The sequence below is a fragment of the Microtus oregoni genome, unplaced genomic scaffold (genome assembly GCF_018167655.1).
Source record: "Microtus oregoni isolate MIOR12 unplaced genomic scaffold, Mior012 000100F_ref0000014, whole genome shotgun sequence".
Lineage (NCBI taxonomy): Eukaryota > Metazoa > Chordata > Mammalia > Rodentia > Cricetidae > Microtus > Microtus oregoni.
In genome coordinates this window covers 2092246-2106718 of record NW_024544713.1, presented here as the reverse complement: position 1 = coordinate 2106718, position 14473 = coordinate 2092246, and the positions used below count along the sequence as shown (strand labels likewise).

At 37.8% G+C, this 14473-nt stretch overlaps 1 protein-coding gene across 1 annotated transcript in view; it reads left to right on the top strand.

Annotated features, from left to right (window-relative positions):
* The window catches only part of LOC121443120 (hephaestin-like), a 71193-nt gene that overhangs the window by 44554 nt on the left and 12166 nt on the right, over nt 1-14473 (top strand). The window contains exons 15-16 of the mRNA XM_041644802.1: nt 12940-13046; nt 13915-14140. Of these exons, the coding sequence (XP_041500736.1) occupies nt 12940-13046; nt 13915-14140 (333 nt within the window). The remainder of the gene's footprint in view (nt 1-12939; nt 13047-13914; nt 14141-14473) is intronic.

Genomic DNA, 14473 nt, shown 5'->3' with positions numbered 1-14473 from the left:
TTCTTTTTTTCAATTCTTTTTTCTTTAGTGACTTTAAAAATATATCTATTGATTCTGACTCTATATCTTTCTTTTTCAGTGTCTCTATGTCTCTGTATCTCTCTGTGTATATGTGTGTCTGTCTGTCTCTCTATCTCTCTGTCTCTGTCTCCCACTCTCTGTGTGTGTGTGTGTGTGTGTGTGTGTGTTTACAATCATATGTGCCTGTGGAGGTCAGAAGACAATTTGTGGGAGTTGATTCTTTCCTTCCACCATGTGTATCCCAGAGATCCAGCTCAGATCAGGGACTTGGCAACAAGTGATTCTGCACACTGAGCTGTCTCACCAGTCTATTTTTATTTACTGTTTATCTTTATTTCTGTTCCATTTGCTTTTTTCCTACTTTCTTTCCATCTTCTTCCCTCTTTTTCCTCTTTTTAATTCCCCACTCCTTAGTTTCTATTTTCTATTAAACTTTTTCACTTAATATCTATTTTCTTGCACTTCCTGCCTTATGTACTGGGGCTGTGAGGATGAATCAGGTGGTTTAAAGATAGTGGGAAAGGGGGTAAGTATGTAGACATTACTAAGCTCATGATGACACTCTCTGCCAAGAACTATGTCACGAAGGTAACCGTAACAAAGTTTTCCTGACTTACAGAGTGAAGGTTTCCTAGGAAAGCAGACATTCTGATGGAGATTTTATAGCTGTAGTTTCAGACTGGTCTTTCAAGGATGAGTAGCTATTGTCATGCAAGGAAATGAGACAGAGATGTAAAGATCACCGTAGACATCAAGAAGTAAAACCTTGACTTGAGAAGGTTGATTACAGTGATTTCTTTCCTTACTTGATATTGCATGGTAAAACATATTCATAAATGCGGTGATATTTTAGTTGTAGCAATAACTAAAAGTGTTAAGAGTGTGATGCTCGATATTAAGAACCTGGAACAGAAGAATGTTGAAAAAGAAGTGAGTTAAAAAAAAACAGAATTGTTATGAGAAAATTTCTTGCAACGGCATATGACTCTCCCAGACCAGAATGTTTATAACTTGTTTCCTTAGCATCAAGTAGCTCTCACACTTTATTTTTAAAATACTATGTCCTGACTCATCACATAACTTTTGTTTTTCAATATTTTTTAATCTAATGAATTAATTTATGGGGTGTGTGCATGGCACAGCACTTGCACGGAGGTAAGATGACAACTTTATGGAGTTGGTTTTCTCCTTCTATCATGTGAGCTCCACAAACAAACTCAGGCTGTCAGCTTTGCTGGCGAGTGCCAAGACCTTTTAAGCCAACTTACTGGCCTGGCTTTTGGGCAGCGTGCATAAATCACTGCATTTGCTGGTACATTTAGTCATTAAACCCCTATTAATTGAAAACCTTTTACTGGTAAGATTGTAATACTAGAGCAAATGAGTTATATAACAATCTTTTTGTATGTGAACTTTTGTGTTTTGAGACACAATCTTGATATACAGCTGTGTTGAAACTTGTTGTGTATCCGAGACTGGCTTTGAAATATGATTGGTTATATTGTCTCTGCTTCACAAGTGCTGGGATTCAAGACATGCACCATCATACCTGTCCTAGATAGGATGTTTTCTCTTAGAACATTATTATTATACATGAATAAATCAAGATACTGACACAGGTTAGAAAACAAAAGGCAGGGAGTAATATGATGAAATGATGATGATGATGTTATTTTAGAGCACTGTGTCCAAAAGAAATACTCTCAAAGATGTGACACATAAGCTGAAGCCTAAATGGTGATGAAAAGGACCAATGTAAAGTAAGAACCAACATAGCTTGTTCAAGGTCAGTGCAAGGTCGGTAAGGCCAAGCATGGTGATGCATGCGTGGATTTCCAGAACTGTGGAGATGCAGACAGAAAGATGCCACATTTGAGCCCAGCTGCTGCTCCATACTGAGTTCAAGGCCAGCCTTGGCTGTGTGAGGTGACTCTGTCTAAAATGAGAGAGCTAGAGAAAGAAAGCAAGCATTGCACAGTGGTAGGCTAAGGGATATTTTACATGAGAGAAGGTTACAGATTCTTTCGTGCCATGTAATCTATTGATGAGTCTTCTGAGGTTTTGACTCTCATCCTAAATTTTCCATTTCCAGTTTTATTTCAATTTGAGTTTCCTTTAAGGATTCTATATTGTTAAATTCCACTACCATTTCTTGCAGTCCTTTCATTATTTCCTTCAACTGCCCCCCCATTCGCTTCATTAAATAATTCATTTATATTCTCTTTAAGGTCCTTGAACATCTTCATAATTGCTATTTTGAAGTCCTTGTCTTGTGCTTCAGCTATATTGCATTCTACAGGGCCTTCTGCAATAAGGTTACTGGATTCTAGTAAAGGCATATTTTTCCTGGCTGTTCCTGTTACAATTTTTTTTTCTGAGACAGGGTTTGTCTGTGCAGCCCTAGCTGTCCTGGCACTCGCTCTTTAGACCAGGCTGGCCTCAAACTCACAGAGATCCGCCTGCCTCTGCCTCCTGAGTACTGGGATTAGAGGCATGCACCATCACCACCCAGCCTCATGTTGCAGTTTTGCACTGGGATTGAAATACCTAGAATTATGATGTTCAAGATGTTTCTTGGAGTCAATATCTGGTCTTGTCTTTGTTGGATGGCTGTCTTATTCTTTGGTTGCTCTTTCCCTGTCTGTGTCCTAGACAAGTGGGCTATGGGGTCACTGGAAAAGTGTGCTTCTGTGGGTCAGCGGGTGACACAAATGAATATAGATAGATTAGGAGGGAAGGCTGAGAGGGCTGAATGAAAGTGCTAAGTGGGTTTTGAACCAAGAGCGAGCCCATAGGAATGGAGTGAAAGAGTGATTTTTAAGGAAGAGGTGATAAGATTTATTGATCAAATGGGTGCATAGGATGATAAAAATAAAAGTCTTGGCAAGAAGATACAGAAAGAAATGAAAATACTCCTGCTTTCATCAAGGTGTCTATAAAATAATGTAAGGCACTAATTTTAAATACAGAACATTTAAGTGTTTTATGGTGTCACTTAATGATGGAACACATAGTAATGGAAAGGTCAAGAGTATGGTGGCAATTAGGCCCAACCAATCAGGGAGAAGTTTGTAAAGGAGATAAACTATGAATTGGATCCTGCAAAGGAGTAGGCACTCGTAGAGTTTCAGAGTTGGAAGAACATATATTTCAGAAAGGAATAACAGCAGGAGTGAAAAAAATACAAGGTAGGAATATGCAAGGAAGCAGTCAGAAACAGATTTAGTTGGCAAAATAATTGAGGGTGGAAAATGGGCCTGGATCAATAGTTTAGGGACCATTCATAAGAGACTTACTAGTTGATGAAATATTTATAGTGGCAGGGTAGTTTGTAGGCAGCAATGTAGGAACAATGAAAATAACAAAACTAAAATAGTTAGCTCCATTTGATTAGCATAATCTGAGTTAGAGTCTTCCACACAGAAACCTGTGGCTACAGACAGGTTCATTTAGCTATTTAGATATAGTTCATATATCACAGTTATCCAAGATAAATATCTAAATACGGTATAAAGCCTAAGATGTCACCTTTAAAAGATCTATTATGAATACCAGAAGTGGTGGCACACACCTTTGATCTTAGCATGTGGGAGGCAGAGGCAGGTGGATCTCTGTGTTTGAGGCCAGCTTGATCTACAGAGCAAGTTTCAGGACAGCTAGGTTTATGCGGGGTTACATAGGGAAATCCTGTCTCAAAAAAAGAAGAAAGAAAAAAGATCTGTCATGTAAGCTCCCATGTAATCAGACAATTTGTTTTAAATATATGTATAAATCCATAGGGTTTGTTTGTTTCTTTTTGTTAGTAGGTCTTTAAGTTTTGGGGGCATTTTGTAGGAAAAAAGTCAATGTTTATATTAAATAATAATTATAAATCTGTATTGATTACTGTTTACTTATTATTTCACTTACTGCACATTTATCAAATATAGTGATACATGCTATATTTCTTTCTGGATTAATTACTGTTGGCCGTGTATTTGTATGTGATATATATGGTGAGTGTGATTGCATGTATGGTATGACACACATACGGACATAAGAGTACAATTTTTGGAAGTGGATTTTCTACTTCCACTGTGGGTTCAAGGATTGGGCTCAGATTTCCAGACTCCTGGGGCAAATACCTTGACCTGCTAAGTGGTCTGGCCAGCCAGACAATCTTTATTTGTAAAACAGCCAAATGAAGGATGCAAAATGATTCTCAGTCTACTGAAGAGAGAACTGAAATTGGAAACCCATACAAGCTTAGATAGCTAATAAGTAGCAAATAGGATTATAATTTATCTAAAAAGAGGGGTTTCCAAGGATATGGCATCCCTGGAGGAGTTCCTTATTCTCCTGGACATCTTTAATTTTTAACCCAGTGGCTTCAGAACTGGACCTCTTCTGTGCATATAAGTCTCAACAAACTTGTAATGCACTTGAATTCATGTAAGTGCTTTTTCATAGACCACCTTTCTTCTGAAGTATAGCTATGTAAATAATTACACAGAAACTGTATTCTTTTGAACACTGCCTGGCCCATTAGTTCCAGCCTCTTATTGGCTAGCTCTTACATATTGATCTAACCCATTTCTAATAATCTGTGTAGCCCACGAGGTGGCTTACCAGGGAAGATCTTAACCTGCGGCTGTCTGGAGTGGGAGAATCATGGCGACTCACTGACTTGGCTTCTTTCTCCCAGAATTCTGTTCTGTCTACTCCTCCTACCTAATTTTCTGTCCTATTAGGGCCAAGCAGTTTTCTTTATTAATTAACCAATGAAAGCAACAGATAAATACAAGACCCACCTCCATCACATACTGATTTCCATAGTGGGCTTTACTAGTTTACTTTTTAACCAGAAGTATGTAAGAATTCTTTCTTTTTCTGTTTTCTTTCTTTTTCTTCTCTTTTCATTTTGTTATTCAATACTGGATTTCTCTGTGTAATGGCCCTAGCTATTCCACAACACGCTCTATACACAAGGATGGCCTAGTTATCACAGAGATCCTCCTGTCTTTGCCTGATTAGTGCTGGGATTAAAGGTGTGTGCCACCACTGCCTGGTTCTTTGGTTCTTTTTCTATTTACTTATTGATTGCTTTGGGGACTGGAATGAGATGGAATCTCAATGTAGTTTTAATTTGGAATTCTTAGATAACGAGTGAGTTTGAGAAGTTTATATTTGTTTATTAGCTATTTATATTTCATTTGTTGAGAACTGTTCATTAGTTCATTTATATAATTGAATTATTTGATTTATTATAATTTAGTTCCTTTTTTAGTACTTTTTATATTCTAGACATTAATCTTGTCAGATATCAAACTAGTAGAGATCTTCTTCCATTCTATACCCTGTCATTTACTCATTTAACTGTTTCTTTTCTGTGCTGCACATTGGAATTTCATTAGATCTTAATGTCAATAGTTGGTATTATTTACTGAACAACTGTAACCACTTCTAGAAAGCCCTTTAATATTCTTATGCCTTTAGATGTTTCCCATACTATTCTGACTAACAATGTCAACAGTTTAGGTTTAGGTCTTAGGTTAATTTGGGGTTAGGTTTTATTTGTATTGTATGTGAGATGATAGGGATAGAATTTCATTCTTCTACATATGGTTATCCAGTTTTAACTTACAATATTTTTGAAGAGACTTTTCTAAAATGTATGTTTTTGAAATTATTGTCTGGTATCTGATAACTATTATGACACGGGCTTGTATCTGGGCTCTCTATTCTGCTGATTTGTGTTTCTGCTTTGTGTCAGATCTATTCTATTTTCTAACTCAGCCTGTGCAGTTTGACATAGAACCAAGGATTATTCGTTTTGCTCAAAATTGCTTTGGCTATACATGGCATTTATTGTTGGTATTTTGTGTGTGTGCTTCCACATGAATTTTAAGAATATTTTTTAGTTTTGTGAAGAACAGCATTGTATCTGTAGGTTGCCTTGAGTACTGTAATCCTTTTCACAATATTATTTTTTCAGTCCGTAATTGTGGGAGACATTTTCATCTTCTAGCGTCTTGCTTTAATTCTTCCTTTAGTGTTACGAAGTTTTTAATGTAGAGGGTTTTTTATTTCTTTAGTTTGATGTATTCCAAGGTATTCTTTCTGATTTTCTATGAGAGAGACAGAGTCTCACTATGTAGCCATGGCTGGCCTGGAACTCAGCATATAAACCAAGTTGTCTTCAAACTCTCAGAGAGCTACTTACGTCTGCTTTTCCAGTACTGGGAGGCGGGCACAGTTCTGAGGTACCAGTAGTTAAGAGCTTGTATCTTTATCTGCAAGTAGGAGGCAGCTATCTCATATATATATATATATATATATATATATAGATATAGATATATAGATAGATAGATAGAGAGAGAGAGAGAGAGAGAGAGAGAGAGAGGAAGAGAGAGAGAGAGAGAGCACTAACTGGGAACAGCGTAGACTTTTAAAACGTCAAAGTCAGTTCCTAGTGACTCACCTCCTCCAACAAGGCCACACCGCCTAATCTTCCTAAAAAGTAGTTCCACCAAGAGGAGACTAAGTATTCAATATATGAGCCTATGGGACCCATTCTCAATTGCAGACTGCCACATCAAACATCCTGTTCCTGAGCACTGATAAACCGTTCCTTTTGAGCTACCCTAAGTTTTTTCTGGGCAAAAGATATTTGGGGAGGATTCTACTTCTTGCTAACCTTTCCAGTCTGTGGGCCATGAGTTGGACATACCTGAATTCAAATTATTTATAAATATTTGTAGTACAAAAGTTGAACTAATTTTTTAGGGGTGGCCCAAGGAAATATCACAAACTGAATTATATGAACAACAGACAATTTATTGTCTCAAGTTGCTAGAGACTAGAGGTCTACACTAAAGTACTGGAAAGATTGCTTCTTTTTTTTAATGGCTATGAGGGAAGGGATTTTTTTCAGACCTCAGTCTTTTTTGGATTGTAGGTAGGCATCTTTTCCTTGTTTTTTTTTTGTTGTTGTTGTTTTGGAGGAGGGGGCAGCTCATTTATTGGTTTTTGGCCACTTAGCCCCAAAATAATCACACAGAAACTGTATTATTTAAATCACTGCTTAGACTATTAGCTCTAGCTTTTTATTGGCTAACTCTTACATATTAATTTAACCCATCTCCATTAATCTGTGTATTGCCACATGACTGTGGCTTAACAGCTAAAGTTCCAGCGTCTGGTATCAGGTGGGGCTACATGGAGTCTCTATACTTTGCCCTTCTTTCTCCCAGCATTAAGTGCTGTCTTTCCTGTCTACCTAAGCTCTGCCCTGTTATAGGTTCAAAGCAGTTTCTTTATTCATTAAAGGTATTTAATCATACAGAAGGAAATCCCACATCATTCTGTGATTTCTATTGCTGCTTTAAACACCATGACCAAGAGCAACCTGGAAATAAAGAGGTGTATTTCATCTTAGATCTCTCAAGTCACAATCCCTCACTGAGGAAAATCAGGGCAGGAATATGGAGGCAGGAGCTTATGCAAAAACCATGGAGTAACACTGCTTACTGGTTTGCTCATCATCGCTTGTTCAGCTTGATTTGTTATACCATCCCGGACTACCTGCCTACCTAGGGGTAAAAGTCTAAAGTTGCTCAACTATAAAATATAAAATTACTCCTACAAAATAAAATATAAGGTACATATTTTCTTACTCCGACGGGGAAGAACAAGGACATAGTCACAATAAAACCAAAATTAGCCCAAAATACAACACTGTAAATAGTTCGGTGCTTGATGTCTGTGACAGGATCACAATCTTTTGGGTTTCAAAGCCTGTACAGTTCCCCTTATCCATATCTGCTTTTTGCAGCATAATCAGCTTGTCTGATAGATAACCTTGGGCTAGCTCCACTCCAGAGTTGCTATTGTCCTTGGTGATAATCCCATAGTACTTGTACCTCCAAAAGTTTGGAGTCTCCACTGAAACTGAGGATGAGTCTTTACCAGTGGCCTCTCCTGCTTTCTCTTCAGGGACCCCCATCCCTGTTACACAGTGCCAGCCCTCGCTGCTTCCCGTTACCTCTTCAGGTCTTCAAAGCCAGTACCACCTGACTCTTACACATTACCCATTTTAGCTGCCAGCAGGAGATACAGCCTTGACCACCCAGGACCACAGATGCTATGTTTGGATCCTGAGGAAATACTCCCAGAAGATTTCTCCTAAATGATGCTGGTCTCTTCTTAAGCACAGCTTATTTCTCAGCCCCAGGGAACCAGCGTCACTTGTCTCAGTAAAGCGAAGGTTTTACTTCAGCAGTGCTAGTATCTTGTTAATCATTTATGAGTCTTCAGGTCTAGCTGACCGGAACCAAGGGTTCTTAACACAAAACATCACACAAATTGCCCTGGTCAGAGTCTTTGTTTCCTTCTGACATTTCACAAGTCAGTCTTCTATCATCTGCATCTCTTTCAGCATTTTTCTCATTCAAACTCCAAAATGCCCATTAAGCTTTGAGCTCTCAATGGCTTTCCTATATTAAAGTTCCAATGTCCTTCCACAATCCTCTCCGAAGCAGTATAATCAGTTCTGTCACGGCAATGCCGCATGAACCTGATACCAGTTTCTGTTTTAGGTTTCTATGGCTTTAATAAAGGCAATGACCAGATAAACTTGAGGAGTAAAGGGTTTATTTCAGCTTACAGTTCCACATCATATCATATCAGCAAAAGAAGTCAGGGCAGAAACTCAAGGTACGAACCTGGAGGCAGAAACTGAAGTAGAGACTGTGGAGGGGTGTTGCTCACTGACTTGCTTGTCACGGCTTGCTCAGCTTGCTTTCTTATAGAACCCAGGACCACTCGCCCAGGGGTGGTACAACCCACAGAGATCTGGGGCCTCCTTCAATCATCATTAAGAACGTGCCCTATAGACTTGCCTATATCTGATTGAAGCAGTTTCTCAACTACTGGATACTGGGTAATATTCGATGCCTGCCCTACTAACCTCATTTAAAACCGATTTCCTCTTGTTTCTAATTTGGCCATGTTTCTAAATGAGGTCAGATTCTGAGCTAATGGGGGTTAAGACTTCAATATATAATATTTTGGAAGGGACACGTTTGGATCAACAACAGATAGAGGATTAAGTAATGAAAAGGAAATGAGGAAATTTAGATGTAAATGTTGGCAGCACTGTAAAATACTTAATTGTAAAGGAAGCCAGATTCATAGATTGGAGAAGATGCAGTGTGGGGGGGAAATCACAGAAGCAAGGAGAGAACTGAGCATGGTGTATTTGGAAAGAGGGATGAGTAGAGGAGAAGTTAAAGATACAGGTAGGGCGATGAACTTAAATCTGGCAATATACAAGAAGTGGTATTGGGAACTGTCTTGAAAGTTGCAATCTTAAATCAGAAAAAGAGAACTTCCTCATCTGAGACTGGAGTGACTGGTGAATATATATATATCGGTATGGTACTAGAACTGGTAATGGCAATAGAAGAGATAAAAGCCTTCAGAGTGGTATGTGAAGGTTAATTTTGATTCTCACTTTAATTAAACCGATGTGTTGGTTGTGATTTGTGAAATTTCCTTCTGGGCATGTTTGTGATAGCATTTCCAGAAAAATTAGGCAGGAACACCTATTCTGTATGTAGACAGCAGCATCCTATGTACTAGTGTTCTACTCTACTTCCTGACCCCTAGATTGGGAGCTGCTTGCTCTACTATTCCCTGTTGATCAGGAGGTGCTGAAATCATGACTCAAGACAAATATTTCTTTCTTTAAGTTGTTTGTATTAGATATTTTGTCACAGGGTTAAGAAAAGTTACTAATCTAAATGGTAAGAGCATAATTCTAGAGTTAGGGTGTATAAGGTCACATTTCAGTCCTATGTGTGGCATTTGGAAAGTTATTAACATCTGTCTGGGACCTTCACTTCCTATGTACAAAGGTTTCTTTTTGAGAATTCAGAATTTCAATGTGCTAGACAAGCATTTGGCAATGTCATTATTATGGAAAATCTGAGTGAAAATGAGTAACGGGGAGTGAGGTACAAAACAGGTGAGCCTAGAAGAATGTGGTAAAAATTTGGAGTCACCATGAATTACAAGATATGGAGCTACAAAATTCAATAGCACTTGGGGCACCACTGAGACTGTGAATATATTTTTAAAAACTGCCATACTTAGGGCCAAGCAGCTTTCATCAGTGCTGTTTAGTATCTACTGGTCTGATACCAGAGGAGATGGATTCCAGGATGATATATGGCTTAGTATTTTTCAGCTTTAGTGAACATGACTATTACTTAAAGTTATTAAATTATATGTGACCAGTGATATTATATTGTGCTTACTTAGTGACGTTGGAGTCAAACTCAGGTCCTTGTGCATGTTCGGGAAAATTCTACCACTAAGCTACAAAAAGGATCATTACAATATTTGACTTTGGTTTTTGTTTTTCTGATAGCTGCTGCTGCTGACAATCTTTTATGTTCTTATTTATATTTTTATATCATCTTTAGTGAAGTGTCTGTTCAAAGGTTTGCTCATTTTAATTGGGCAGATTGTTTTTGTTTTGTTACATTTTAAGAGTTCTTTACTATTTCATTGAAAAAAGTGAGCAGATGAATTAAATAAACATTTCTCCCAAAAAGTACTTGAAAATGCCACTACAGGCCAGAGAAGATTCTCAACATCATTAGCCATGAGAGAACAACATATCAGAATTTCATTAGGATAGCCTATCTCCTTCACTAAAGCAAAATTAAGAATAAAGATAACTAATTTTTGAGAATATTGAGAAAGGAGAATCTACATAGTGATGTTTGATGATTCCACGGCTTTGCAAATCAGTTTGCCAATTTTTCCAATTGTTAAGGATTGGCATATCTGTATAATTTAATAATTCCATCCCAAGTTATATACCCAAGGGAAATGAAAACATAGCTTCATACAAAAAAAACTGTATGAAAGTTAATAGGGACAATTTTCTGATTTTGTGAACGAAATCAAGGGTCTCGAGCATGCTAGGAAAGTGTTTTGCCCCTGAGCTACAACCGTAGTCCTTAATGTCAGTGTCATTCATATTGCACTCAAAGTAGAAATACCCAAATATCTATCAACTGATGAGGGGATGCATAGTGCAATATATCCATAAAATGTCATATACTTTGGCAATAAAAAGCAACAGTGTATTTGGCAGCATGTGTAGACCATGAAAATATTATCAAAATGAAATAGTCTAGTAATAGAAAGACAATAAATCATATGATTGAATTTATGTGAAATGTTCAGAACGAGAAAACAAGTTTGTGTTTGCACTGGAGTGGTGAGTAGTTTAGAGGGTGACAAGGGTATAGTGATTTCTGGGCTGTAATGAATTGTTCTACAATAGATCATGGTAGCAGTTACAAAACTATGTGAAAGTGTATTATTTTAGGGTGCAGTAATTTGTTGTCTATTTTAATTAAATATATCTATGGGTTATATGCAATAATACTATACACACACAATGATCAAACTCGGGTAGTTAGAGATGAATTAATTGTATGTTGTGTAAATCATATCTCTATAAAATTGATATAGAAGGTCTATATGAGAGTAATAGGAAGTTGGTTGGAAAAGACAAGGCTAGAGGCCGAGGTACTTCTTGGAAGTGAGGTCACTTTTCCTGGAGAGATGTGAACAGAGGTTTATTTATCACAGACAGAGCAATGACAACTGGTCAGTCAAACCACTGTACCCAAATCTACCTTCACAAACTAGTGAGTTATTGGGGTACTTAAAGCAGCAGTAATGACTCAGGGGTAACTTACAGAAACATGGATAATTAAAAAACAACATTGAAAACCTCATCTTATCATAGGTGATAACTCATCAAATTTGCTTTCTTGGAGCTTCCTGTATAGTCTGCTCATTTTTAGCAGTTGTTACTGTCTATGTAATCTCTGATGGTAGGTATTTGTGCATCTTGAAAGCATCTGGAGTAAAGATATGAGTCAATGGTTAAAAGCAAGTGTTCCTCTTCCAGAGCAATGTGAATTCAGTTCCCAAAATGCACACCAGAAAGCTTACTACCATCTATGGCTCCAAAGGATGGCATGATGCTTTCCTGTCTAAATGGCCATCAGCACTATGTGGGCACAGTCCCTGTACATATGAATTTAAAATAAACTAAATCTTAAAAATCTAAAGTATATTGCAGAGATGGTACTTCATTGGATGTTGAGTCTTAAAGTGGCAAGGAAAACTAAAGTTTTGAGTCTTGGCAACTAGTAGAATAGCTATGCTACTTCACAACATCAAAGGCACACTTCGGAGAAAAGTTTTACTTTTTTCAAGGGGAGAATTAAATTTATAGCAATTTTAGGTTGTCTTTGGTCCTGAAGATTGAAGCTAAGGCTTCCTGCCTAGTAAGATGCTCTGCCACTGAACTGTAACCCCCAACGGAAAATTTCCATTTTTATCTGCTATTAGGACAGTATGAAAATGATATCTACTATTCAATTTCAATTGCAATTTTGAGGTGAGAGTTTAGTAACAAGGTAGGTCTGACTTGAAGTTGTTAAGATTTTCCTAGGCGAAAATCATAATATGTAACTGAAATCTTCCATAGAGTCTTGAAGAAAGGGGTGAGATGAGCGCAGAGCTTATGGAAACAGTTTCATTCAGGAGGCAGCAAGCAGAGAATCAAGATGAACAAAGAAGCCAAATGATACAACATCATAGCCTCTGACCACAGCAGCAGGACTGCATCATCATAGAATTAAGCCTGAATGTCTGTGCATGGAGGGCTACAAGTTTTTTTTTTTCCCCAAGCAGAGAGAAAAAAAATCTAACAAAATAAAATGGAGCTTGGCATGAGAATGATGGATGAGGCTCTTGAGGGTGCTGAGGCTCACCCACTGCAGCCTTTAGAAATAGAGGAAACTCTCATACTGGCACCAATGAGACGTTTCTTACTACCCTTCTTAGGTGAAGTACTTACTTACCAGTGGAACATCCCAGAAAGATCTGGTCCTGGACCCGGTGACTCTGCTTGTGTTTCCTGGATTTATTATTCTGCAGTGGAGCCCATCAAGGTAAAGAAAAAAATTGAATATTGGAAGAAGGATCCCAGAAATGGGCAAACTACCTGGAAAAAGGACAACAAAAGGTGTGGTTAAAAGAAACAAACAAAAAACAACCAGCCAACCAATCAACCAGCCAACAAACAAAAAACAGCTGGGTTTGAGGAAATTTACTCAAATGCATGCCTTATTTTCATAGGAAGAGGGATGAAGGTAGTCTGTGACACCAGATACTTGTCATGAGGATTTTCTTTTTTGTCTCAGATTTGTGGATCCTATAAGCAGTATGTTCTCATATTTTTTTAAAATGCGGATAGTTGTCAGGAAATTAGGGGCCTGTTGCAAATTTAGCTCAAATGGCCTTGGAATAACTATAATAAAGTCGTGCTGCCTCTGCCTGGGGAATGAATTTAGTTTATCTAGACAGATAATCCTGCAAGTCTTCAGCAATATGTTATGTCTACTATACTATGGGTATTTTTCTTGGAGTTTTGGATGATGCAAATGTAAGGTATCGTCCCTACTTGCAAAGTCCAGTTGCGAAAAAGGGAAGCAGAGAAGGTGTAAGAAAGGAAGCCACCTGTAATCTGGACTTTGAAATCTAAATGAGAGTGTGCCATAGATCAGGGGGTGTTGGAAGAAGGGTATTGCAGGCATAAGAAACTGCCTAAAAAGGTGTTAGGTTGGTACATTTAAAAATTAATGAATAATTCAATCTACCTAAAGCACAAGTTACACATGGCATCTCAACTCTGTCTGAAATGAATACAAAGCGTTTATGATAAAGTGATAACGGGCTTAGAGTAAGCTTATTTGTGACTCCACTCTTGACAAAGTACTGCCATCCAGGAATAACCTCATGCCTTTCTCCCTTTATCAGGACATGTATAGTGGCCTGGTGGGACCCTTAGTCATCTGCCGAAAGGGCGTCTTGGGACCCCATGGAGGCCGGAATGATATGGACCGGGAATTTGCCTTGTTGTTTTTGATCTTTGATGAGAACCAATCTTGGTATCTGGAGGAGAATATCGCAATTTATGGGTCACAAGAGACAAAGCGTGTTGACCTACAGGATGAGACTTTCGTGGAAAGCAATAAAATGCATGGTCTGTAGAAATGAAGCTACTCTTATTTCAAAGTAGTCTGCATTGTTTTCAGGAGATGATTTGCTAGGCTCATCTCTATCTGTGGCTGCATAATTCTGGAAAGGATGAGAAAGTTGGACAGTGGAATGGAAATGACTTTGAAAAAACATTTCTTATTTTTCTATACATATATTTGTAAAAAAACAAAAACAAAACAAACAAACAAACAAAAAAAAAAACCATGGTCCAGGTTAGATGAGGTGCCCCGAAAGAAGGAAGCTAACTCTGTAAAGTTATCATTATAATACAAGCAAATTTTAACATACTAGATAAATGAAGATGGACATTTATAGT